General features: G+C 39.8%; 1 protein-coding gene across 3 annotated transcripts in view; it reads left to right on the top strand.

The window, feature by feature from the left end:
* myripb (myosin VIIA and Rab interacting protein b) overlaps positions 1–23398 on the top strand; it is a 339066-nt gene that overhangs the window by 275343 nt on the left and 40325 nt on the right. For all 3 annotated transcript variants that reach the window (XM_061922023.1, XM_061922022.1, XM_061922021.1), the window contains exons 5-8: positions 20018–20104; positions 21648–21745; positions 21879–21959; positions 22284–22445. In XM_061922023.1, the coding sequence (XP_061778007.1) occupies positions 20018–20104; positions 21648–21745; positions 21879–21959; positions 22284–22445 (428 nt within the window). The remainder of the gene's footprint in view (positions 1–20017; positions 20105–21647; positions 21746–21878; positions 21960–22283; positions 22446–23398) is intronic.

Below are 23398 nucleotides of genomic sequence, written 5' to 3'. Positions count from 1 at the left end.
AGAACAAAGCCATCATTTCTCTTGTCTGTGTTCTTTGAGCTGAAAGTTTTGTTCCTCCATTGTGCCGGATGGGCAGAATGTTAAATAGAAGCAAAGCATCACTTGAATTTCTGCAGTGAAAGCGGCTGTTGGCGTGGTAATTGGACAGCCGCGTTGTGGGGGACATGTGGAGACGAGAGTAGGGCAAGCTGAAAGTCTGCCCTTTGTCAGATGAGGCAGATTTTGCTCGTGTGACGTTTGCCGTCAAAATGAATTACTCGAGTTTTGCTAGTTCCTCGACTGATCCGTTGCCAGTAGAACAGCACAAACCCAAGTTGTCAAGAAGGACTTTTTGTATTCGTTTGATGGATTGGCTTGACTCTTTCTGTGGGAATTTGTAACACAATAATGACATGTTGGAGTCTTACATGAACATTATATTTTATTACATTTTTTTATTGTTATTCTATCTTTATTTCTTCATTTTCCATTTGACATTACACAAGCTATTGACTTTTTTTTTTTAATCTAAGAGCACTCACAGACTTGTGACATAAAACTATTCAAAAATAAGTGACAGAGAAAAGTTGATTGTTATTCCTGAACATACCGTATTTCCTTGAATTGCCGCCCTTGCGCTAATTAATTTAAAACCTCTTCTCCCTCCTGCGCTTACCAAAGGCATGCGGTAAAAGTAAGCATGCGCTAATTATTATAAAACCTCTTCTCACTCCGGCCGGCACTTACCAAAGGTATGCAGTAAAAATTTGAGTGTGATGTAAGCTTGGACCTTAAATCCTACTGAATAGCTCTTAATCTTCTTCACTTTATGCGATTTCAAATTACCAGTATTGAAATCATCCTCCTCCATTTTGAAAATGATGACAGGGGAAGTGTCACTCGTGACAATACGAGATTGACTAGGCGGTAATATTAAGCATGCGCTAATTATTTTGGGAAGCAAGTTTGACCCGGCAGTAATTCAAGGCAGGCACATACTATATGCCCTGCGGCAATTCAAGGAAATACAGTATTTTCTTTTGCTTCTTGTGTTTTTTGCTCGCACGAGTCATAGTTAAAATGTTTTTAATACTGTTGTTTCCCTTTCTAATACATACAGCTGCATTTTAGAACCTAGGCTGAATGCCACAGCTTTGAATTAATTTAGAACAACTATTTTTATCTGTTTTATATGCTCTATTGAGCATCAACGGCACAGCACAACACTGTGCAAACTGTAGAAAAACTAAATTTACATTGCGCACATTTTTTGCAATTTTTTTATAGTGAAACCTCCAACCACCCACCCCAAAAACAAAAATGAAAATACAAAATCCAACAAAACAACTATTCCATCCATCCATCCATCCATCCATTTTCTACCGCTTGTCCTGTTTGGAACAACTATTTAAGAAAAAAAAAACTGGGGGGAAAAAAAGAATATTAAAATGCAACAGAGAAAAGAGATTATATTTTGATGAAATTGTATAAAATGTCATTTAACTTCAAATGAAATTAATTTAAAATGTAATTTTTGTTGGAATCTTTTGAGGGAACAAATACCGAGCGCGGCCACCACTGCTGCTCACTGCTCACCTCACCTCCCAGGGGTGGAACAAGGGGATGGGTCAAATGTAGAGGGTGATTTCACCACACCTACTGTGTGTGTGTGTGTGTGTGTGTGTGTGTGTGTGTGTGTGTGTGTGTGTGTGTGTGTGTGTGTGTGTGTGTGTGTGTGTGTGTGTGTGTGTGTGTGTGTGTGTGTGTGTGTGTGTGTGTGACTATCAGCGGTACTTTAACTTAACACAGGGAACACACGTAATTTTCTTACACAATTTTTTTTTCTACCCTTCCAGTCTGCTACTTATCACCAAAAAGGTGCTTCTATACCAAACATAAGTAGCATAACATTATTTCTAAACAAATTGTCTACTTCCGCCATCTTTTCTTTAACAGGTCGTCCCCTTAAAAATGAAATATGAGTCATTTTCTCCATTGTCCATATTTCCTTTATAATGTCCAGTCACAGATTCCGAGTAGGAGGTTTGTGTTAATACCAGTGTCTTGTTATGGCTTTCGTAAAGCACCTTTACCAAATAACGATCCTCGTATCACTGGCACTGTGTCCCTGGTACTAACACATATCACTGCAATATTACATATCCCAGCACTTTGGCTATAACTGAGTTCAATTCTTCCCAAAATGACTTTGTTTTTGCAAAACTCCCAAAAACAAATAGCGGTTTGGAGCATGTTAAGGGCCTACTGAAATGAGATTTTCTTATTTAAATGGGGATAGCAAGTCCATTCAATGTGTCATACTTGATCATTTCGCTATATCGCTATATTTTTGCTGAAAGGATTTAGTAGAGAACATCGACGATAAAGTTCGCAACTTTTGGTCGCTAACAGAAAAGCCCTGCCTTTACCGGAAGTAGCAGACGATGACATCACCCGTTGAGGGCTCCTCACATCCTCACATTTTTTTTAATGGGAGCCTCCAACAAAAAGCTATTCGGACTGAGAAAACGACAAATTTCCCATTAATTTCAGCGAGGATGAAAGATTTGTGTTTGAGGATATTGATAGCGACGGACTAGAAAAAAAAAAAAAAAAAATCAAGTTAAAAAAAACAAAACGCGATTGCATTGGGACGGATTCAGATGTTTTTAGACACATTTACTAGGATAATTATGGGAAATCCCTTATCTTTCTATTGTGTTGCTAGTGTTTTAGTGAGTTTAATAGTACCTGATAGTCGTAAGGGTGTGTCCACGGGGGTTTTGAGGCCAGTGTCTGATGGAAGTCGACGGCAGCTGTATGGACGGCACAAGCTAAGCTCAGCTGATCTCTGGTTAGTGGTGACTTTTTACCACAACTTTCTCACTGAAAACTGCTGGTTGACATTTGGTCGGGATCCATGTTCGCTTGACCGCTCTGATCCATAGGAAAGCTTCACCTCCGGGAATTTTAAACAAGGAATCACCATGTGTTTGTGTGGCTAAAGGCTAAAGCTTCCCAACTCCATCTTTCTACTTTGACTTCTCCATTATTAATTAAACAAATTGCAAAAGATTCAGCAAGATGGATCTCCAAAATACTGTGTAATTATGCGGTTAAAGCAGACGACTTTTAGCTGTGTGTGTGCGCAGCGCTCATATTCATAATAGCCCGTGACGTCACGCGTACACGTCATCATTACGCGACGTTTTCAAGAAAAAAGTCCCGGGAAATTTATAATTGCAATTAAGTAAACTAAAAAGGCCGTATTGGCATGTGTTGCAATGTTAATATTTCATCATTGATGTATAAACTATCAGACTGCGTGGCGGGTAGTAGTGAGTTTCAGTAGGCCTTTAAACAAGTGTTAGCAGTAAGTTGCATGTACATAGGAAAAAAGAGCGTATTAGTTGCTCTACTGCAGACGCCTTGATATTCTTACTTGATCATTCAAGCATCGCTTTAACAGAAGAGCCTTAATAATAGACCAGCATCGGGATCGGCTTGTTTACTTTCCTCAACTGCCGTGATTCCAGCAGACATGCTTGTCAGCTCATCCCTTTGTTGTGAGAGTTGTGTTGTTAATGAGATGCTGCTTACCGCCGGATGCTGCGGTGTAATTGAAAGGAAAGCGTCTGGACTTTCCTGCCGTCTTGCAGCTGAGCGTAATGCTGCCGGCACTTCAGGAACGACGCGTTTTCTTCTCTTATGATGCTCCACTTTGTTTGGAAACACCTACTTTGGGCCATGGACGCGTAGGATAAATGTCATTTGCAGGTAAACATATTGATAAACGCCGTCCCATTGTTTACTGCCGTTTGTTGTAAACACCCTCACTATTAGAATAAAATATGATTACGTTGTAATTAAGTGCCCCCAGCGATTATCCGCCTTGTAAAACTGTACTATGGCACAGTGGAGCTTTAGAACGAAGAGCAACAATCTGTTAATGTGCCTTAAGGGCAAATTGAGTTTTACAATGTTTATTTCAAACTGGACTAAACGCACAATCAGGATACCATTGTGCGCATTAAGGAAGAGATGCGTAAACAGTGTCCAGCTAAGTGCTAATGTCAGCATGCCCCCATAAAGACCGTTAAGCTCTTACTTAAGCGTGTTTGAATGCATACAATTGCCGGTTAGCCTTTAAAGAGCTTGCTGTGACCCCTGTTTTTTATTTATTAAAATATTAAATGCATTATTAAGGTGGCAAACCACATACTTGGGGAAAGAATCAACCAGTCTTGATGTGGGCTGATTGTCCCATACTTTCTAAACTAGGTCTGTTCAACTGCCGGCCCCGTGAGTTCGGTTTGAAAGACATGAAAGGGACTAACATTTTGCAGCAGGATCCTAAAAACACTCGAGTGCTGTCATAGGGATGATTTGACAAGCTTTTTTTTTTTATAGACAAAGCTATTTTTTTCTGAATGCAAGGTGGAACAGGGGTTAGTGCGTCTTCCTCACAATACGAAGGTCCTGAGTAATCCTGGGTGCTATCCCGGGCTCCGGATCTTTCTGTGTGGAGTTTGCATGTTCTCCCCGTGACTGTGTGGGTTCCCTCCGGGTACTCCGGCTTCCTCCCACCTCCAAAGACATGCACCTGGGGATAGGTTGATTGGCAACACTAAATGGTCCCTAGTAGAGATGCGCGGTTTGAGGTCTCATCCGCGGAGTCTGCGGATAAACCGCGGGTCAGGCGTTTGACATGACGAAAAAATTGATTTCAATTAGATTCGGGCGGGTGGGGGTTGATCCATCCGGAAATATTTGACATGCATGGTTCTGTGATCGGTATCCTTTGCCATTCAAAGTGTCATTTAAGACCCGTGTCATAAAGCGAAGAAGACAATAAGAGACGCTATTATTCTCCTAAATGACTGCCGGCAGTCACCCAGATAATAAGTATTAGGGCGTGCTATGAAGTCATTGGCTTTGTCGCCTACTACAACATGTACAATCTGCTTGTCAGTCCAGCAGCATGTTGTGTGTGGCATTCGCGGTGACACGCACACGACTGCAAGGCATACTGGGTGACGCAGAGTACACTAATGGTTGTGATATAAACAATTTTAACACTCTTAGTAATATGCGCCACGCTGTGGCCAATTAAGAACGACAAACACATTTCGGGAGAACATCCTCACAGTAACACAACATAAACGCAACACAACAAATACCCATAATCCTTTGTATTCATGACAGTACTTGACTATTTTATACACCCCGCTAGCAGCAAACCCCCCCCCCCCCGTGCGTCAATAAGGTGGGCGGGGGTGTAAAATATATTCAGGGTTTGTCATGAATACAAAGGATTATGGGTATTTGTTGTGTTGCATTTATGTTGTGTTACTGTGAGGATGTTCTCCCGAAATGTGTTCGTCAATCTTGTTGGGTGTGGCTTCACAGCGTGGCGCATATTAGTAAGTGTTAAAGTTGTTTATATTACAACCATCAGTGTATCTAACACCCAGTATGCCTTTCAATCTTGAACGTGTAATTGCGGAAGCTGCACACAACATGTTGCCGGAACAACAATCGGTTCGTACATGTTGTTGAAGGTGTCCAAGGCAATGGCTTCACAGCACGCCCATAGTCTTGTCATCAGAATGAACACTATTGTATAGTAGCGGGAACGTTAGCGGCTCCAATTGTCATCATTACTCTGTGAAACAGGTTTAGATAGCTCTGTGAGTGGTAAAGGCGGACAACCTCTGATGTATTTCAGGGGGCGGTTGGCGGGCGGGTACGGTCCTGATAAAATCTTGGTTCGGGTGGAAGGCGGGTGGATGACGACTTTGGTGGAGCGGATGCGGATGATATAATTGCCTATCCACACATATCTAGTCCCTAGTGTGTGAATGTGAATGTGAATGTTGTCTGTCTATCTGTGTTGGCCCTGTGATGAGGTGGCCACTTGTCTAGGGTGTACTCCGCCTTCCGCCCGATTGTAACTGAGATAGGCTCCAGCAACCCCCGCGACCCCAAAAGGGACAAGCGGTAGAAAATGGATGGACAAATCAAAATTCCACTGCAGAAGCTGGTGTTCTTCAGGAATATACAACATAAGAATAATTGTGAAAGGAGAAGTCCGGCACCTGGTTTAACTTTTTTGAAATGTGTCCCCCAAAACAATTTACCGTCATTTCTGGACTGTAAGCTTCTACGTTTTGGCTGATTTAGATTTTATCCTGCGTTCACGAGCTGCTAATGTATTCAACCTTTTCACATCAGACCAAAGAAATTGGCAAACGAATCATGATGACCAATGAAATTGCTCACATTAAATCAAACGCAATCACACAATTATTCACTGCGACATTTAGCGCATTATCAACTCATCCTCATGAAGAATACATGACTAGATGCAAGCGACGCATCCCCTAAAGCCGAAGACGACAAACCTGACTCCAGTTTCATCACGCAGTAGGAGGATACGTTTTTGAATGGCAAAATTCGCTCAGGTGTGTGATCTATCCATCCATCTTCTTCCGCTTATAGGAAGTAGGGTCGGGGGGCAGCAGCCTAAGTAGGGAAGCCTCGGTCTTCCTCGTGGTCTTCTGACCAGATGCCCGAACCACCTCATCTGGCTCCTTTAGATGTGGAGGAGCAGCGGCTTTACTCTGAGCTCCTCTCGAATGACAGAGCTTCTCACCCTATCTCTAAGGGAGAGCACAGCCACCCTATGAAGGAAACTCATTTTGGCCGCTTGTACCCTTGATCTTGTCCTTTCGGTCGTAACCCAAAGCCAATGACCATAGGTGAGGATGGGAACGTAGAGCAACCGGTAAATTGAGAGCTTTGCCTTCCGGCTTAGCTCCTTTTGCACCTTGACAGACTGATGCAGGGTCCGCATCCCTGCAAAAGCTTTACCAATCTGCCTGTCGATTGCACGATACACACTTCCCTCTCTCGTGAAAAATACCCCGAGGTATTTGAACCTTTCATCTGGGGTAAGGTGTCTTCCCCAATCTGTAGAGATGGGGAAGATGGCGCTCCACCCTCTTCCAGCCAAGAACCATGGACTCAGACTTGGAAGTCCAGTGAGAGCTGAAGATCCTGGCCAGTTGAATCAGTAGGACCACAATGTCTGCAAAAGGAGACTTAATTCTACAGACACCAAATTGGAACCCCTCAACGACATGAATGCTCCTAGAATTCTGTCCATAAAAAATTGGTGAAGAAGGAAAGCTCTCGGTCCGACTTATTGCCAGCAGTGCGGACCAAGCTTTGAACCTGATCATACAGGGAGCTGACAATCAGGCAATCACAGGACCTCCTGAGGGACACGGTCAGATGCCTTCTCCAAATTCACAAAGCACATACTGGTTGGGCAAACTCCCTTGCTCCTTCAAGGATCTTGCCGAGTATAGGACGAAAACCACACTGCTCCTCCTGAATCTGATGTTCAACTATCCCGGAGGTTACTGTAGTAACCCGCGGCTCTCGAGCCGGATGCGGTTCTTTAGTGCCACCCTAGTGAGTCTCTGGAGAATTTTTTAAAAAGGATTGAATGTTTTTTTGTATGTTTTTTGTTTCTAGGACAAACCTTCCTAATTAATAGAAAAGCCCACTGTTTAATATGTTTGTGTTAATGCTTCACTGATGAGACTATTTTGTGAACATGGTTTTGTCCTACTCGTTTCGGCGTTTCTTGAACTCACCATAGTGTGGACTGTGACACAACAGTTTGTTTACATGTCAAATCTTCCACTCTTTCTTTGTCTCATTTTGTCCACCAAACGTTTTGTACTGTGCGTGAATGCACAAAGGTGCGCTTTGTTGATGTTACTGACTTGTTGGAGTGCTAATCAGGCATATTTGGTCACTGCATGACTGCGAGCTGATCAATGCTAACATGCTCTTTAGGCTAGCTGTATGTACATATTGCATCATCATGCCTAATTTATAGCTATATTTGAGCTCATTTAATTTCCTTTACTTTTATCCTTTTTGTATATAACTTAGTTTGTAATATTGGCTGCATTTCAGACAGTTGTTTGTGTTCCATGTTGTTCCAGACCACAGCAAACATTAACCAGCTTTCAAAGATTGTAATAAATCTATTTAAAAAAGACAGCCTCGCCAGTAATTTCCAGGAGTTATCTCACTTTCTGTGTAGCTTCTGATTTACTAATTGTTTCTAATGTTGTAAAAATGTGTAGAATAAATTTTACATTTCAACATTTCTGTCAACAAAGATTCACTTCAGCTTGTGACGCGTAGTCATTTCGATAGTAGGCTATTATAGCCAATATAGAAACTTACGCCATGTGTTGCCTTCATTATTAGACTTACTGGTTGTAAGGCTTTTAATTTTTGGCAGCTCCAGACAAATTTGTTTTTGTATTTTTGGTCCAATATGGCACTTTCGACGTTTCGGGTTGCTGACCCCTGGACTATCCGGTGTAACCCTCTTTCCAGTACACCTGAATAGACCCTACCAGGAAAGCTGAGGAGTGTGATCCCAAGATAGTTTGAACACACCCTCTGGTTCCATCCATCCATTTCCTACCGTTTGTTCCTTTCGGGGTCGCAGGGGGTGCTGGAGCCTATCTCAGCTGCATTCAGGCGGAAGGCAGCGTACACCTTGGACAAGTCGTTACCTCATCGCAGGGCCAACACAGATAGACAGACAACATTCACACTCACATTCACACACTAGGGACCATTTAGTGTTACCAATCAACCTATCCACTTTTAAAATAGAGGAACCATGAGCCAATAAATATCCTGGTACGATTTCAATCGATATTTAGAGAGTCCTGTTAATCCTGCTGTTCACATTTGAAATGATAAATGATAAAAGGGTTGTAATTGTATAGCGCTTTTCCACCTTCAAGGTACTCAAAGCACCTTGACACTATCTGAAAGGTGTCATCCAATGTTTTTTTTTTCATACTTTTAAAACACTTAGTTGGGATCTACAGAATATGTAATGGTAATTCTTTGATCAAAATGTTGCATAGGTTTTGTTTTACAGACCATCTTTAAAAAAATGCTTTATGACCTTCAGGATGCGCCGCTTTGTGTTATTTACGTGCCAAGCCCACTTCAACACCGTCAGCCATGTTGTAGTTTTTAGCGGTTTCATACAGAGTCTACTGACAGATATACAGTAAGTTAGTACTGTACGCATCTTTGGATAAAAAATGGCTACGGCAGAAGATGCATGAAGATGTACAAGCCAGTCTGCTTCACGATAACAGAATGGAGAAAGATAAAAAAAAAACACTTATTGACAACAACTTTGGACTAAAACTGAATGAAAATGGCGGACTCACACAAAGCTCTTTGGGTAAATCTCTACCAGATATCAAGATATCCCTATTTTTGGGACCCCTGCGGATGTTAAATGAACAAACACCTCTACTAACAGGTAAGAAAGGTTGGTTTTGCATAACAGGACCCCTTTATAATCAGAGACCCAGGATGACACATAACAATTGAGCCACTGAGCTGAGTTTGAGTTTAGCAGTCTTTTGGCTTGTGGTAAGAAACTGTTTTGGAACTAGTGGTTCCTCTCCGAAAGCGATGGAACCGCTTTCCAGAGGGAAGTGGCAAGAATCGGCCATAGCTGGGGTAGGACCAGGGGTCTCTTCTGATGTTGTAAGAGTGACGTCCGTTAGACATTAGCTTTTAACCGCTAACGCTGCAACATTTTTTTTGCTTTCTTTAATGCAGCTGAGATAAACTCCAGCACCCCCCGCAACTCCAAAAGGGACAAGCGGTTGAAAAATGAATGGATTGATGGTGCATCAGTGCCATCTGGTCTACTATGACTGAGTTATAGAGAGAAACTAAACACCCCTCGGTGTTATTTCAAAGCCTTACTGGGAATCATGTCCCTAAGCAATATTTCAAGTATGGCTTTTCATTGCAGCATCCCATCTGGCGGAAGGAGTCTTGTTTACTTAGCCAACATAGAATAAAACAAAATCAGTCCATGTGTATAATTTATGAAGCATGCAAGTGTAGTGCACTCACAAATACACAAACTGGTCACAATTTACGATACACCTGCACAATCGGGGTGTCCAGCACTGTTTGGAGAAGTCTGCCTCGAGACTATAAGAGAGATATTCCTTCAAAGTGGACCTGAGAGGATTTTAATCAACAATTAGATCAGGGGTCTTCAACATTTTCTGGGCCAAGGACCCCCAAACTGGAGGAGGGATGAAGCTGGGACCCCCTACTTGATATATAGGGCCACTAATCGCTAAGTGGCAACTAGCACGCTAATGGCTAGCGGGCAAATGGTAAGCTAAAGTAATTGCTAGCTGGCCACCAACTTCAGTGTCAATTAGCGACGTGTTTGCTAGCTAACAACTCGTACACTTTTTGCATGTATATATATATATATATATATATATACATATATATATATATATATATATATATACACACACACATACATATATGTATATACAAACCCTGTTTCCATATGAGTTGGGAAATTGTGTTAGATGTAAATATAAAAGGAATACAATGATTTGCAAAACATTTTCAACCCATATTCAGTTGAATATGCTACAAAGACAACATATTTGATGTTCAAACTGATAAACATTTTTTTTTTGTGCAAATAATCATTAACTTTTGAATTTGATGCCAGCAACACGTGACAAAGAAGTTGGGAAGGATAGCAACAAATACTGATAAAGTTGAGGAGTGCTCATCAAACACTTATTTGGGACATCCCACAGGTGTGCAGGATAATTGGGAACAGGTGGGTGCCATGATTGGGTATAAAAACAGCTTCCCAAAAAATGCTCAGTCCTTCACAAGAACGGATGGGGCGAGGTACACCCCTTGTGTGAGCAAATAGTCAAACAGTTTAAGAACAACGTTTCTCAAAGTGCAATTGCAAGAAATTGAGGGATTTCAATTTTCTACGGTCCATATCATCATCAAAAGGTTCAGAGAATTTTGAGAAATCACTCCACATAAGTGGCATGACCAGAAACTAACATTGAATAACCGTGACCTTCAATCCCTCTGACGTCACTGTATCAAAAACTGACATCAATCTCTAAAGGATATCACCACATGGGCTCAGGAACACTTCAGAAAACCACTGTCACTAAGTACAGTTCATCGCTACATTTGTAAGTGCAAGTTAAAGCTCTACTATGCAAAGCGAAAGCCATTTATCAACAACATCCACAAACGCCGCCGGCTTCTTTGGGCCCGAGATCATCTAAGATGGACTGATGCAAAGTGGAAAAGTGTTCTGTGGTCTGACGAGTCCACAATTTAAATTATTTTTGGAAATATTCGACATTGTGTCATCCGGACCAAAGGGGAAGCGAACCATCCAGACTGTTATCGACGCAAAGTTCAAAAGCCAGCATCTGTGATGGTATGGGGGTGCATTAGTGCCCAAGGAATGGGTAACTTACACATCTGTGAAGGCACCATTAATGCTGAAAGGTACATACAGGTTTTGGAACAACATATGCTGCCATCTAAGCGCTGTCTTTTTCATGGACGCCCCTGCTTATTTCAGCAAGACAATGCCAAGCCACATTCAGCACGTGTTACAACAGCGTGGCTTCGTAAAAAAAGAGTGCGGGTACTTTCTTGGCCCGCCTGCAGTCCAGACCTGTCTCCGATCGAAAATGTGTGGCGCATTATAGAATAGAATAGAATGGAATAGAAAGTACTTTATTGATCCCTGGGGGAAATTCAGCACCACAGTTCGCTCACAATAAGCAATAATAATAATAAATAATATATGACAAATATTATATATATATATATATATATATATATATATATATATATATATATATATAATATATGAATAATATAAATATATTCTACATATATTCTACATTTAAGTGCAGTCAAGAAGTAACATATGCATTATACAGTCTGATGGCTGTTGGTATGAAGGACCTCATGTGTCGTTCCGTGTTGCATTTTGGGAGTCTGAGCTTTCCACTGAACGTGCTCATTCTCTCCGCAAGGTCCGAGTGTAGTGGGTGGGAGGTGTTGTCCATAATGGCTACGAGTTTTGCTACACTTCTCCTCTCCGACACCGCCGCCAGAGAGTCCAGCTCCACTCCCACCACGTTACTGGCCTTCTCTACCAGCTTGTCCAGTCTGTGTGTGTCCCTCATTCTCAGCCTGCTGCCCCAGCAGGCCACGGCGTACAAGAAGGTGCACGCCACCACCGACTCGTAGAACATCTTCAACATCTTTGTACAGACGTTGAAGGATCCTAGCCTCCTGATGAAGTAGAGGCGGCTCTGTCTCTTCGTGTTATTATGAAGCGAAAAATAGGACAGCGGAAACCCCGGACTGTTGAACGACTGAAGCTCTACATAAAACAAGAATGGGAAAGAATTCCACTTTCGAAGCTTCAACAATTAGTTCCCTCAGTTCCCAAACGTTTATTGAGTGTTGTTAAAAGAAAAGGTGATGTAACACAGTGGTGAACATGCCCTTTCCCAACTACTTTGGCACGTGTTGCAGCCATGAAATTCTAAGTTAATTATTATTTGCAAAAAAAATAAAGTTTATGAGTTTGAACATCAAATATCTTGTCTTTGTAGTGCATTCAATTGAATATGGGTTGAAAAGGATTTGCAAATCATTGTATTCCATTTATATTTACATCTAACACAATTTCCCAACTCATATGGAAATAGGGTTTGTGTATATATATATATATATATATATATATGTATATATATATATATATATATATATATATATATGTATATATATATATATGTATATCTGTATGTATATATATGTATACATGTGTATATATATATATATATATGTGTGTGTGTGTGTGTATAGATATATATATACATATTGAAGTTGTCATCGCTAATTTTTTTTCATACAGTCAAAAACAAACTTAATAAGCAATTTATAGATTCACTTGGTCACAAAATTAGTTACACATGCACACTTTGCGATTCATTGAGACTTAAAAAAATGCTTTTAACATAATCTATGTCATTGCATGCCGCATTACGGTGTTATGCGCATGCTAAGATTATATGAATAATACTTTTATCTTACGTTTTTATGTTTCCTCATAGCCTGAAGCAGAGGGGGAGGAGCTCCAAAATGAATGAACCTTATTTAACGCTTTCACAGTTTTCAAGATCAGTCTCCCATATTGGAAAATGTGTAAGTCAGAAAAGACAAAAAATATCATTGGTCCCCTTTTAAAAACATGTTTATTATTGTAATATTATTATTCCAGGCAAATCAGAAACAGCTGTCAATGTGATGCGGTGCAGGACTACACCACTGCCAGCTACAACAGTTTGTTTTGAAGGTTGCTTTATTTGCAAGAAATGTCAGTTAATAGCTTGTCTGCAGAACACATCTTGCTTTGTCCACTTGCGTGATTGTGTGTGTGTATGTGTGTGTGTGTGTGTGTGTGTGTGTGTGTGTGTGTGTGTGTGTGTGTGTGTGCATTTGCGCGTACATGTGTTGCTGTAGGTAACTTCCCCGCCTATTGTCGTACTTTTTGCCCTGCTAGAGTTGATAATTCAATGCAGGTGCGACAAAGCGAGAGTGGAACAGTTTTTGTCAATCTTGGCATCAGCGGTGCCGAGACAAGGACTGCTTTTACCACGCTTTGTGCTTGCTGGATGTGCCTTACTTGGTACACGCCTTGCTGCTTGCTGCACTTGGGTAAACACGGATTCATATTGCAATAAACTCACTTCATGCCTATTTTCCTAACTTGTGGGTTGACTGGACACTCTTCCAATGGCATTAGAGCAGCAGCTGTTGAAGTGTGGCGTGTCTTCCTGGCAGGGTGACAGTTTGTTATGGCAGAGGTCACAGTGTGGTTCTGGCACCTGAAGGGCCAAAACCTGACTCTGTCACAAAGAAGCTCCAACTGAAGAAGGAGCGTGAGACCAGCCAAGCTTGGCTTTTGGTTTTGGAAGGATGACTCTGAGTTATGGCTGCTGTGTTTTCTGTGGAATTTGTATTCATGTTTGGGATGTGAGATGAAATAGTAAAACACTTTCTCTGTGAAGCGGCATGCCCATTTATCTTATTTACTTATTTACTCACCTGGATTGATGACCAGGCTACAGAATATAAGCAGTAATGATCTCCTACGGGACTTTTAAAGGCTATACACATTGTGTCCTGTCTATTCACTCGACTGCCATTGGATTTTTATTTCTATTCTAAAAAGTTCTTTAAACATAAAGACGCATTAATAAGTTATAATCACAACATTTGCATTTAGGTGGTTGGAATATTCCCTGGAATTTTGGATTTGGGGGTTTATTTGCCTTTAGACATAAAAATAGCAGCCCTTATTTAAAGAACCATACGGTCTTCAAACTGAATATAAGACAACTTTGAACAAAAGACACCGGTTTTCTTTCAAGACCCTATCTTTAAATAAAAATAGTATTTAATCATTTGTATGTATGATTTTTTTTAGGGCTGCACAATATTTTTACAAGCCCAGATATGGATCTTATTAAAATCCCTTCTTTTTTTTTTTTTAAATTTAACTGTACTTTGTGCAAACCTTTGTTTGTGGATGGCTTTTGGGCAGCTTTTTCGACAAGGCAAAAACAGCTGGCTGACAAGGTTTGATGCTCTGAATCTTGATGATTCACATTTTGAAAGTCTCTGCATTACATGAAAAACTCTGTACAGATGTACCGATGCACCATGAAAGTCCAGTATGCAATTCCTACCCTGTAAGGGTCTCCACTTTGCTCGCGCATCAGTAGCACCAGCTGGCCGCCTATGAGTGCTTTGGAAATGGAGAGAGGCTCACAGTAGCACCCGTCACTGCGCGTTAAGGACAGCACAGCTGTGTGTCAGTATCCAAGACACAAAAAAGTCTCCAATTGCTTGTGTAGTTGCGTGACTTATTTTCGGAATGGAAAAAAAGCAATGGTTAAACAAGCCAAAGATGGGTGTTGTGACGCAAGGGGCCTAGATCTTCCTGCAAAAAACAGATAAAAGCAAAAAATCTAACTATGCAATTGAAAGGATCCCTATAATTAATTTTTTTACAGACATATGAAACTATTATTGTTCACGACAAAACAGATGAAAACTTGGAAAAGCATGGCGGTCTACAACTTATCTGTGTGTTGTGTCATTAAGGACATTGGTATCAAGACTCATCGTTTTTGCTCGGGGAAGTTTCCATTTCATGATTCAACTTTCAACAAGCGTCCATGTAAACAAACTGAAATTACGACGATATAGCACCTGACAGCTGACAACCGTGACTGCATATCCATTTAACAAACTAAGAATTGCGGAATCATCACCATATTTGATTTTTGTCCTGTTGTCATATGTCCTCTAAAACGTTTGTGTACAAAACAAACAAGAGGGAAAATGTACAAGTGCCTATCCCGACAAAGTATCATTGACTCTGACTTTCTTGTTTCTGTTTGCTAAAAAATTAAAACACAAACAATATCAAGATAATACTTTAATAGGAAATACTAGGCGGGTAAAGTACATAAAAAAAATATATCAAAAACAAACCTTTAACAAAGTGGTCACTGCAAACTTGTGTATTCTTCGACTCTGCTCCCTTGTACTGGAGTTTGTGCCACTTTTCTCGTCGTCTTTTGTAAAATCTTGCACCCTTCTGCCCTCCTTTCTTCCCTCTCGAGGAACTCTGACGAAATGTTTGTCCTGTTTGCGATTTGAACGGTTGGTACACCCAAAAACAACTTTAACATAGGGCAGTTTTCTTTGAGAGACTAAATGGCGCCTATACCCATTGAGAACAGGTGCTGGCTTGCTCACAGCAAATGGCACGGAAAACATGTTCCACGTACCTGGACACAGTGGACAGTGAGTACATAAACATGGAAAGTGAAGTAAAGAAAACACTCTAAACCCTGCCTCTGCTCATCATTCAGCACTGAAGGTACACACACTCTGTCAATTCTCTTATATACTCTTTCATTCTAAATTTCTGCAATGTTTGATTATCACATGACTCTAAAAGTATAGACTAAATTTCACAAACATAAAAAGGGATCCTAGTTGGCCAGTCCAATCTTTCCTTATCTCTAAACTAAAACTGGGGAGATGCGTAGAGTGTTCTGGGCTTCAGTACAGTGTTGATCTCCTGAAGACATGATTTTATTTCACAATTCTTTGAGAGAAAAAAAAATGTCTGGTTAGGCATTGTGTATGTCATGTGTGCCTTCCTTGGGTGAAGCCAGGTTTACAGCTATATTGTTATTATGCTGTTTGTTACTTTTGTACGTTAGTTGCAGCTATTTAAAATGGGTTTGTCAATTTTTTCTGGCCTGAAATAAATTGGCCCTTTGAAACGCATACTGTATTTGTCTTTGTGTGTTGTATGTAGACCACATTGCTTAGCAAGGTTCAGTGATGCAAATGCATGTCAACTTGATCTGTTATGATCCGCCGCCTGGATCATATATTGTTTTGGTTTTTGAGTCCTTTTGTGTTTCCTGTTTGTTTTTGGACTCTTCCAATCCCTGGTTTGTCTCTTCCTTGTTTTATCTTGTTACCATGGTTTCTCATTTGTTCCACCTGCTCTTGTTTTTTACGCACACCTGTGTTTTGATTATTGCTTTAGTATTTAAGCCTGCCTTGGACCTCAGTTCTGTCTTGATCCGTTGTTTGCTCTATGCAATGCTCACGTTGGTATTTTCTACTTCTATGTCTAGCTAAGTTTTGCCTTAGCTTCGCGTGCGCTCGGCACGCCATTTTGGACTTTTGGACTCCACGCTAATTTTAGCTTAGCTCCCCGTGCGTTCGGCACGCCATTTTCTTTTGTCTGTTTTGTACCAGTGTTCTTTTATTTTTGTACATTAAATCAAGCTCCTACCTACAATTCCTGTCCTTCTGGTCCATTTGCATCTTGGGGTGACAAAACGCGCATCCACGATGCGAGCACCGCGTGACATGATCAACAGATTGTATTATTCTCCACTGCAATAACAGTACAGAAATGAAGGCTAAAAGGGCATTAATGGGAGCCTTAAAAAAAGAAAAAAAAAGAGAAGCAAATAAATAGTTACTTTTCACAGTAACGCATTACTTTTAGGTGTAAGTAACTGAGTTACTTTTGAAATAAAGTAACTAGTAACTGTAACTCCCTACTGGTTTTTAGTACCTAACCCAACACTGCTCACCACGCATATTCAATGAGCCAGACATCATGTAAATCAAGTAATAACACCGGAAAAGTAGCTGTTTACAAAAAAGTTACCAAAAGGATTGGAAAGTTGCCAGATTTAGCAACAAACTCGCTAAGTTGGCAACACTGCATGTGGTGGCTGTCGTTTAGAAAATAAATGTTTTACTTATGTCTGGTGAACACAAGGAAACTGCCGCCAGCTTAATTTTTTGTCCTCTCTTTGCTGTCCATTTAGCATTCATGCTTGCAGCGCCATACTTATGTTTATGTTTCATTTTAAAATGCTATTTTAAGCTTGATCTGCGCCGATGATAAGAAAGTTTGTCGCCGCAGTACCAACTAATTACCTCAATCTTACCTTCAGTTCCGTCTGAGTTTGTTTTGAAGGGCGAAGACCACATTGCTGTAACTATCATCACACTGGCATGTGACGTAATCATTGCCTGTGCAATGCATGCCACCTTCTGGCGGTCAGAACAAACACTGTGATTAACCTTTATCCATTCATGATAGCACAATAAATGTATTTAATGATACATTTTATTAATGCATTAGACCAGTGTTTTTCAACCACTGTACCTAGGCAAAATAGTGTGCCGTGTGATATTATTTGGTGTGCATTGGGAGATTATGTAATTTCACCTAATTGGGTTAAAAACATTTTTTGCAAACCAGTAATTATAATCCACAAATGTGTTGTTGTTGAGTATCTGTGTTGTTTAGAGCTCGGCAGAATAACCGTGTAATACTCTTACATATCAGTAGGTGGCAGCTGGTAGCTAATTGCTTGGTAGACGTCGGGAACGACGACGAAGGTTTGCTGGTAAAAAGGTATAATGGTAAATGGGTTGTACTTGTATAGCGCTTTTCTACCTTCAAGGTACTCAAAGCGCTTTGACACTACTTCCACATGTACCCATTCACACACACATTCACACACTGATGGAGGGAGCTGCCATGCAAGGTGCTAACCAGCACCCATCAGGGGCAAGGGTGAAGTGTCTTGCTAAAGGACAAAACGGACGTGACGACGTTGGTACTAGGTGGGGATTGAACCAGGGACCCTTGGGTTGCGCACAGCCACTCTTCCACTGCGCCACGCCGTCCCCGTATCTAACGCTTAAACCAGAAATAAACAAAAGGCGAGTGCCGCTAAGAAAAGGCACGGAAGCTTAGGGATAGCTATACAAAATTAAGCTAAAGCTGAACTGGCTGTACAGTAAACAAAAACAGAACTCTGGATGACAGCAAAGACTTACAGAGTGTGGAGCAGACGGCGTCCACAAAGTACATTCGTACATGACATGACAATCAACACAAAAATAGGAGCGCAAGACAAGAACTAAAACACTACACACAGCAAAACACCAAAAAACTCAAAATAACTCACGGCTTCATGTGACAGGTGGTGACAGTACACCGCACTAAAAGAACACCTCCAGGCAACTTCAACCCTAGACTAGTACCCTCCCCCCTCCACATCCCACCTCCCCATATTGTAAATAATCAAATGTAAATAATGAAATGTATGTACTTGTTCTTATGCTTTTAATTTGCCCGAAGGAACTCTCCTGAAGGAATCAATAAAGTACTATCTATCTATCTATCCATCTATCTATCTATCTATCTATCTATCTATCTATCTATCTATCTATCTATCTATCTATCTATCTATCTATCTATCTATCTATCTATCTATCTATCTATCTATCTATCTATCTATCTATCTATCTATCCATCTATCTATCCATCTATCTATCTATTTCTGATCTCACTATGTCCCCTACTTGCTGTACATAGCCTACAGAGTCAGACCTACACTGTTTCAATGTCCATTTCTCAGATGATATTTTTGTTGATGACTGAAGTGCTGATATCAACCAAACCTGACTCTCCCCCACCCCATTGGATTGTAAATAATGTAAATAATTCAATGTATATACTCTGATGATGAACTTGTGTGATGACTGTAATATGCTGATGGTATATGTTTATACCATGAATTGGTTAACGTGGACATAAACAGGTTGAAAGACTTATTTGGGTGTCACCATTTAGTGGTCAATTGTACGGAATATTTACTGTACTTTGCAATTCACTAATAAAAGTTTCATTCAATCAATGAAAAACACCTACTTTGAGACAAGAGCTACAGTGATGCATGGTTGGTTATGGTTTGAATTCATATCCAACAATTGCGGGAACAACTTTTTACTGTATATATCGGCTGCTGAGGTTCATTTTTTAATGTTTTCTGCAGGTGGTGTGCCTCTGGATATTTTCAATGAAAAAAATGTGCCGTGGCTCAGAAAAGGTTGAAAAACACTGATATAGACAAACTGATAAAAAAAACAATAAAAACATTTTAGACAGTATTTTGATGACTCTGCTTCTTTGATGTCGTTATCCTAACATTACAACATAACATTGTCAATCTACTGGTGTTGTTTGCAGTCTTTTACAACCTTTAAGGCCCTTTTTTGTGCATGGTCTCTGTGTTATGGCTGTATCCTTTCTCTCAATGGTGTGTGTGAGTGGCGGAATTTAAAGCTCTGATTGACTGGGTTGGGAATGCAAATCTACTAGACCTTGACTATAAGACAACTTGTCTTCTTAAGACTTTATATTGGAGTCAATACAGGAATGTATGAAGTTGTGTGTTTGTTCTGAAGGCAAACTGTTTTCTCACATGAATTGTAATTTTCACCGCATGTCATTTTGTCAAGATAGCATTGGGAATAGGGTTGACAAGAATACAAAAAGGGATTTTGATGGCATTGTGCACAGCAGCAGAGCTTTCTACATTATTTACAGCTTTTGATAGGAGCACTGTTTGCATTAGTGTGACAGGGCGTCAGATTGAAGGTTGTACTTCTCGCTCTCCCACAGAAAGCAGTGTACATGAAGGAAGTTTCTACAACGACAACGATGGCAGCATCTGCGGCAGTGACTCCGTCTTCTACAAACAGAGTGAAGGTGAGTCTTCTCTCTGTCTGCCTTTTATTGATTTCTTCTTCTTGACTTTCCGCCTTGTGTGCATTTTCATGCTTTACACAAATTGTCCACCATACAAATAGGCCATTGTGCAAAGGAGCGTGTCGGAAGGCTAAAGAAGCAGTAAACGTGCTAGTACCCTTTTAAACATCGTCCATAAATCCACCACTTAAACCCTCACACACTCACATCCAGGTGAATGCAGACCTCCGCAAAGTTGCAAGACAATAATTTTTATTGTTGTTTAAAAAAAAAAAAAAAAGATTCAATCCATTTTCAAACCTCTTATCCTGATAACGGGTAAGCTGGAGCCTATCCCAGCTGACTTCGGCCATAGGCGAGGTACACTCCAGACAGGTCAACAGCCAATTGCAGGGCACAGACATCCAACCATTGACACCAGTAGACAATTTAGATTATTCAATTAACCTGACATGAATGTTGTTGAAATGTGGAAGGAAGCCTGAGTACCAGGAAAAAACCCACATACAAAAGAGAGAACTTGTTAAGTCCAAAAAAAGATTCAAACACAGATTTCCTGACTGCTCAGCCTATATGCTAACCACATGCTTTTAAAAAATATGTTCATTTTATTTTATCAATATATTTTGTTCTGCAGGACAATTATTTTGTTGTGGTTTTAAAACAAAATCGTTTTCTATTTAAAAAAATTAAATAGTTTGTTTTATTAGGCGGGATTATTCTTTTTGTCTTTTTATTTTTTTTATTTTGGTTTTAATCTATTTAATAAATATACTACATAACGCACAGCAATCCTTTTTGTTGTGTAAAAAAGTATTCTATTTAATAATTATTTTGTAAATTTTATTAGCCAGGTCAAACATTTTTGATGTTGTTTAAAAAAATAATCTAATTAATTAATTACTTGGTATATTTTATAAGGCAGGATAATCATTTTTGTTGTTTTGTAAATGTCCCATTTTCCCATTTTCTACCGCTTATTCCCTTTCGGGGTTGCGGGGGGCGCTGGCGCCTATCTCAGCTACAATCGGGCGGATGGCAGGGTACACCCTGGACAAGTCGCCACCTCATATTTGATAACACTATTGTTTGTTTTGGAAAAACAAAACAATTTTCTTAAATTATATTAATTTTTTGAGGCAGGACAATCATTTATTTCTGTTGTTTTATTAAATCAATTAATTACATTTAATTTTGTAATATATTTTATTAGGCTGGACACTCATTATTTTCTAATCAATTTATTCTATTCAACTAATGAATGTTTATTTTGTTGTATTTTTATATATTAAAAATGTTTGTATGTGTTTTTGGCAGGAGAATCCTTTTTGGGGTTGTATTTTGAAATAATTTTAATAATTAATAATTAATTACTTAATTTTATTAGGCAAAACAATCGGTTTTGTGTTTGTATTTTTAAAAGGTTTTAATTAATGAATTATTTTATTAAGCAGGACAATCATCATTTGATGGTACACTCCCTCTTGCATACATCGGAATGTCCTCAATTTGAGCTAATATTGCTTCATTTGTGTCATACCAGGACACAGTATGGCTGAGACGCTCACAGTCGCCTTGCGTGTTGCTGAGGAGGCCATAGAGGAAGCCATCGCTAAGGCCGAGGAGTTCAGCGACAGTTTGGTGAGACCACTTGCTGGTGGTATAAACAAATATTTAAAGACATAATCAAAGAGTAAAGAGTATCATAAGTTTGTGCGCGTGTACAGTACCTAACAAAGTGTCCGTACACGTGTGTTTGTGTGTGCGTGTACAGGAGAAACAGAATGAGGCTCGGTATCTGCGGGACCACAAAGAAGAGCTCATAGAGGAACTTGCCACCACCATTGTACAAAAGGTACAGTGAGTTAGTGTTTTTGCATTGATATCTAACACTATTCTTTCTCTAGGTGTAAAATGTTACAATAACACAACTGTAATCAATCTGGATTTGTAAATGACAATATCTGCATTACAATACATAAGAAAGATTACCATAGAACACACTAATGTTCGTTTAATTGCTTTGGTCTTTTGAAACCGCGGTTGCAAATCATTATCTTCATGCCTTTTGCTTGATTGCCTCTTACCTTTTCATTAGGACATGATTGCTTGTATTTGATTATTGCATGTGAATGTATTTTCTTGCTGGCTTGTAAGTCATCCCTCGCGTCTTTCTCAGATCATCCAAAGAAGGAAGCGTTCAGAGATGCAGACAGAGTATGACTTTGTCTGGCCTCAGCCTCAGTCCTTGATTCAGCCCAGTGATCAGGCCTCAGCTTCGCAACCTCAAACGTTTTTACAAGGACCCGCAGATCCCCACAAGGCGTCCTTCACCCTCTCTGTAAGTCTGAGACACCACATATTCACTTTAGGCGTCTAGCATCAAGTCTAATGGGAAGTTGATACCAGTTTGAATATTTTTTTGTTTCAGTTTCTAGTTTGTAAATACATTGGATATTTTAATGATGGCGTAGATCAGTGGTTCTCAAATGGGGGTCCGCGTACCCCTGGGGGTACTTGAAGGTATACCAAGGGGTACGTGAGATTTTTTTTTAATCTTCTAAAAATAGCAACGATTCAAAAATCCTTTAAAAATACAGTATATTCATTGAATAATACTTCAAAAAGAAATGCAACAATGCAATATTGAGTGTTGACAGCTAGATTTTTTGTGGACATGTCCCATGAAAATAGATGTTAAAGATTTCTTTTTTTGTGAAGAAATGTTTAGAATTAAGTTGATGAATCCAGATGGATCTCTATTACAATCCCCAAAGAGGGCACTTTAAGTTGATGATTACTTTTATGTGTAGAAATCTTTATTTATAATTGAATCACTTTTTTATTTTTCAACAATTTTTCAGTTATTTTCATATCTTTTTTTCCAAATAGTTCAAGAAAGACCACTACAAATGAGCAATATTTTTCACTGTTATACAAATGAATAAATCAGAAACTGATGACATAGTGCTGTATTTTACTTTTTTATATCTTTTTTTTCAACCAAAAATGCTTTGCTCTGATTAGAGGGTACTTGAATTAAAAACATTTTCACAGGGTGTACATCACTGAAGAAAGGTTGAGAACCACTGCCATGGATGACCTGAAAACTGATGTTCAATAAATCACATCATGGATCTGTCCACACTAGCTTTACTGAGATCCAATACAGGAACTGTACAGTATGAAACTTAAACTATTTTGGTCAACTTTCTTCACAAGAGTGACAACCTGGAAAAAGAAAATATTCCGCCCTACCCCCTCTCTCCACTGTGACGATAAATAGTATAATTT

The sequence above is a fragment of the Nerophis ophidion genome, linkage group LG15 (assembly GCF_033978795.1).
Source record: "Nerophis ophidion isolate RoL-2023_Sa linkage group LG15, RoL_Noph_v1.0, whole genome shotgun sequence".
Lineage (NCBI taxonomy): Eukaryota > Metazoa > Chordata > Actinopteri > Syngnathiformes > Syngnathidae > Nerophis > Nerophis ophidion.
The sequence above is the reverse complement of the archived record's forward strand: the minus strand, read 5'-3'. Positions and strand labels throughout refer to the sequence as shown.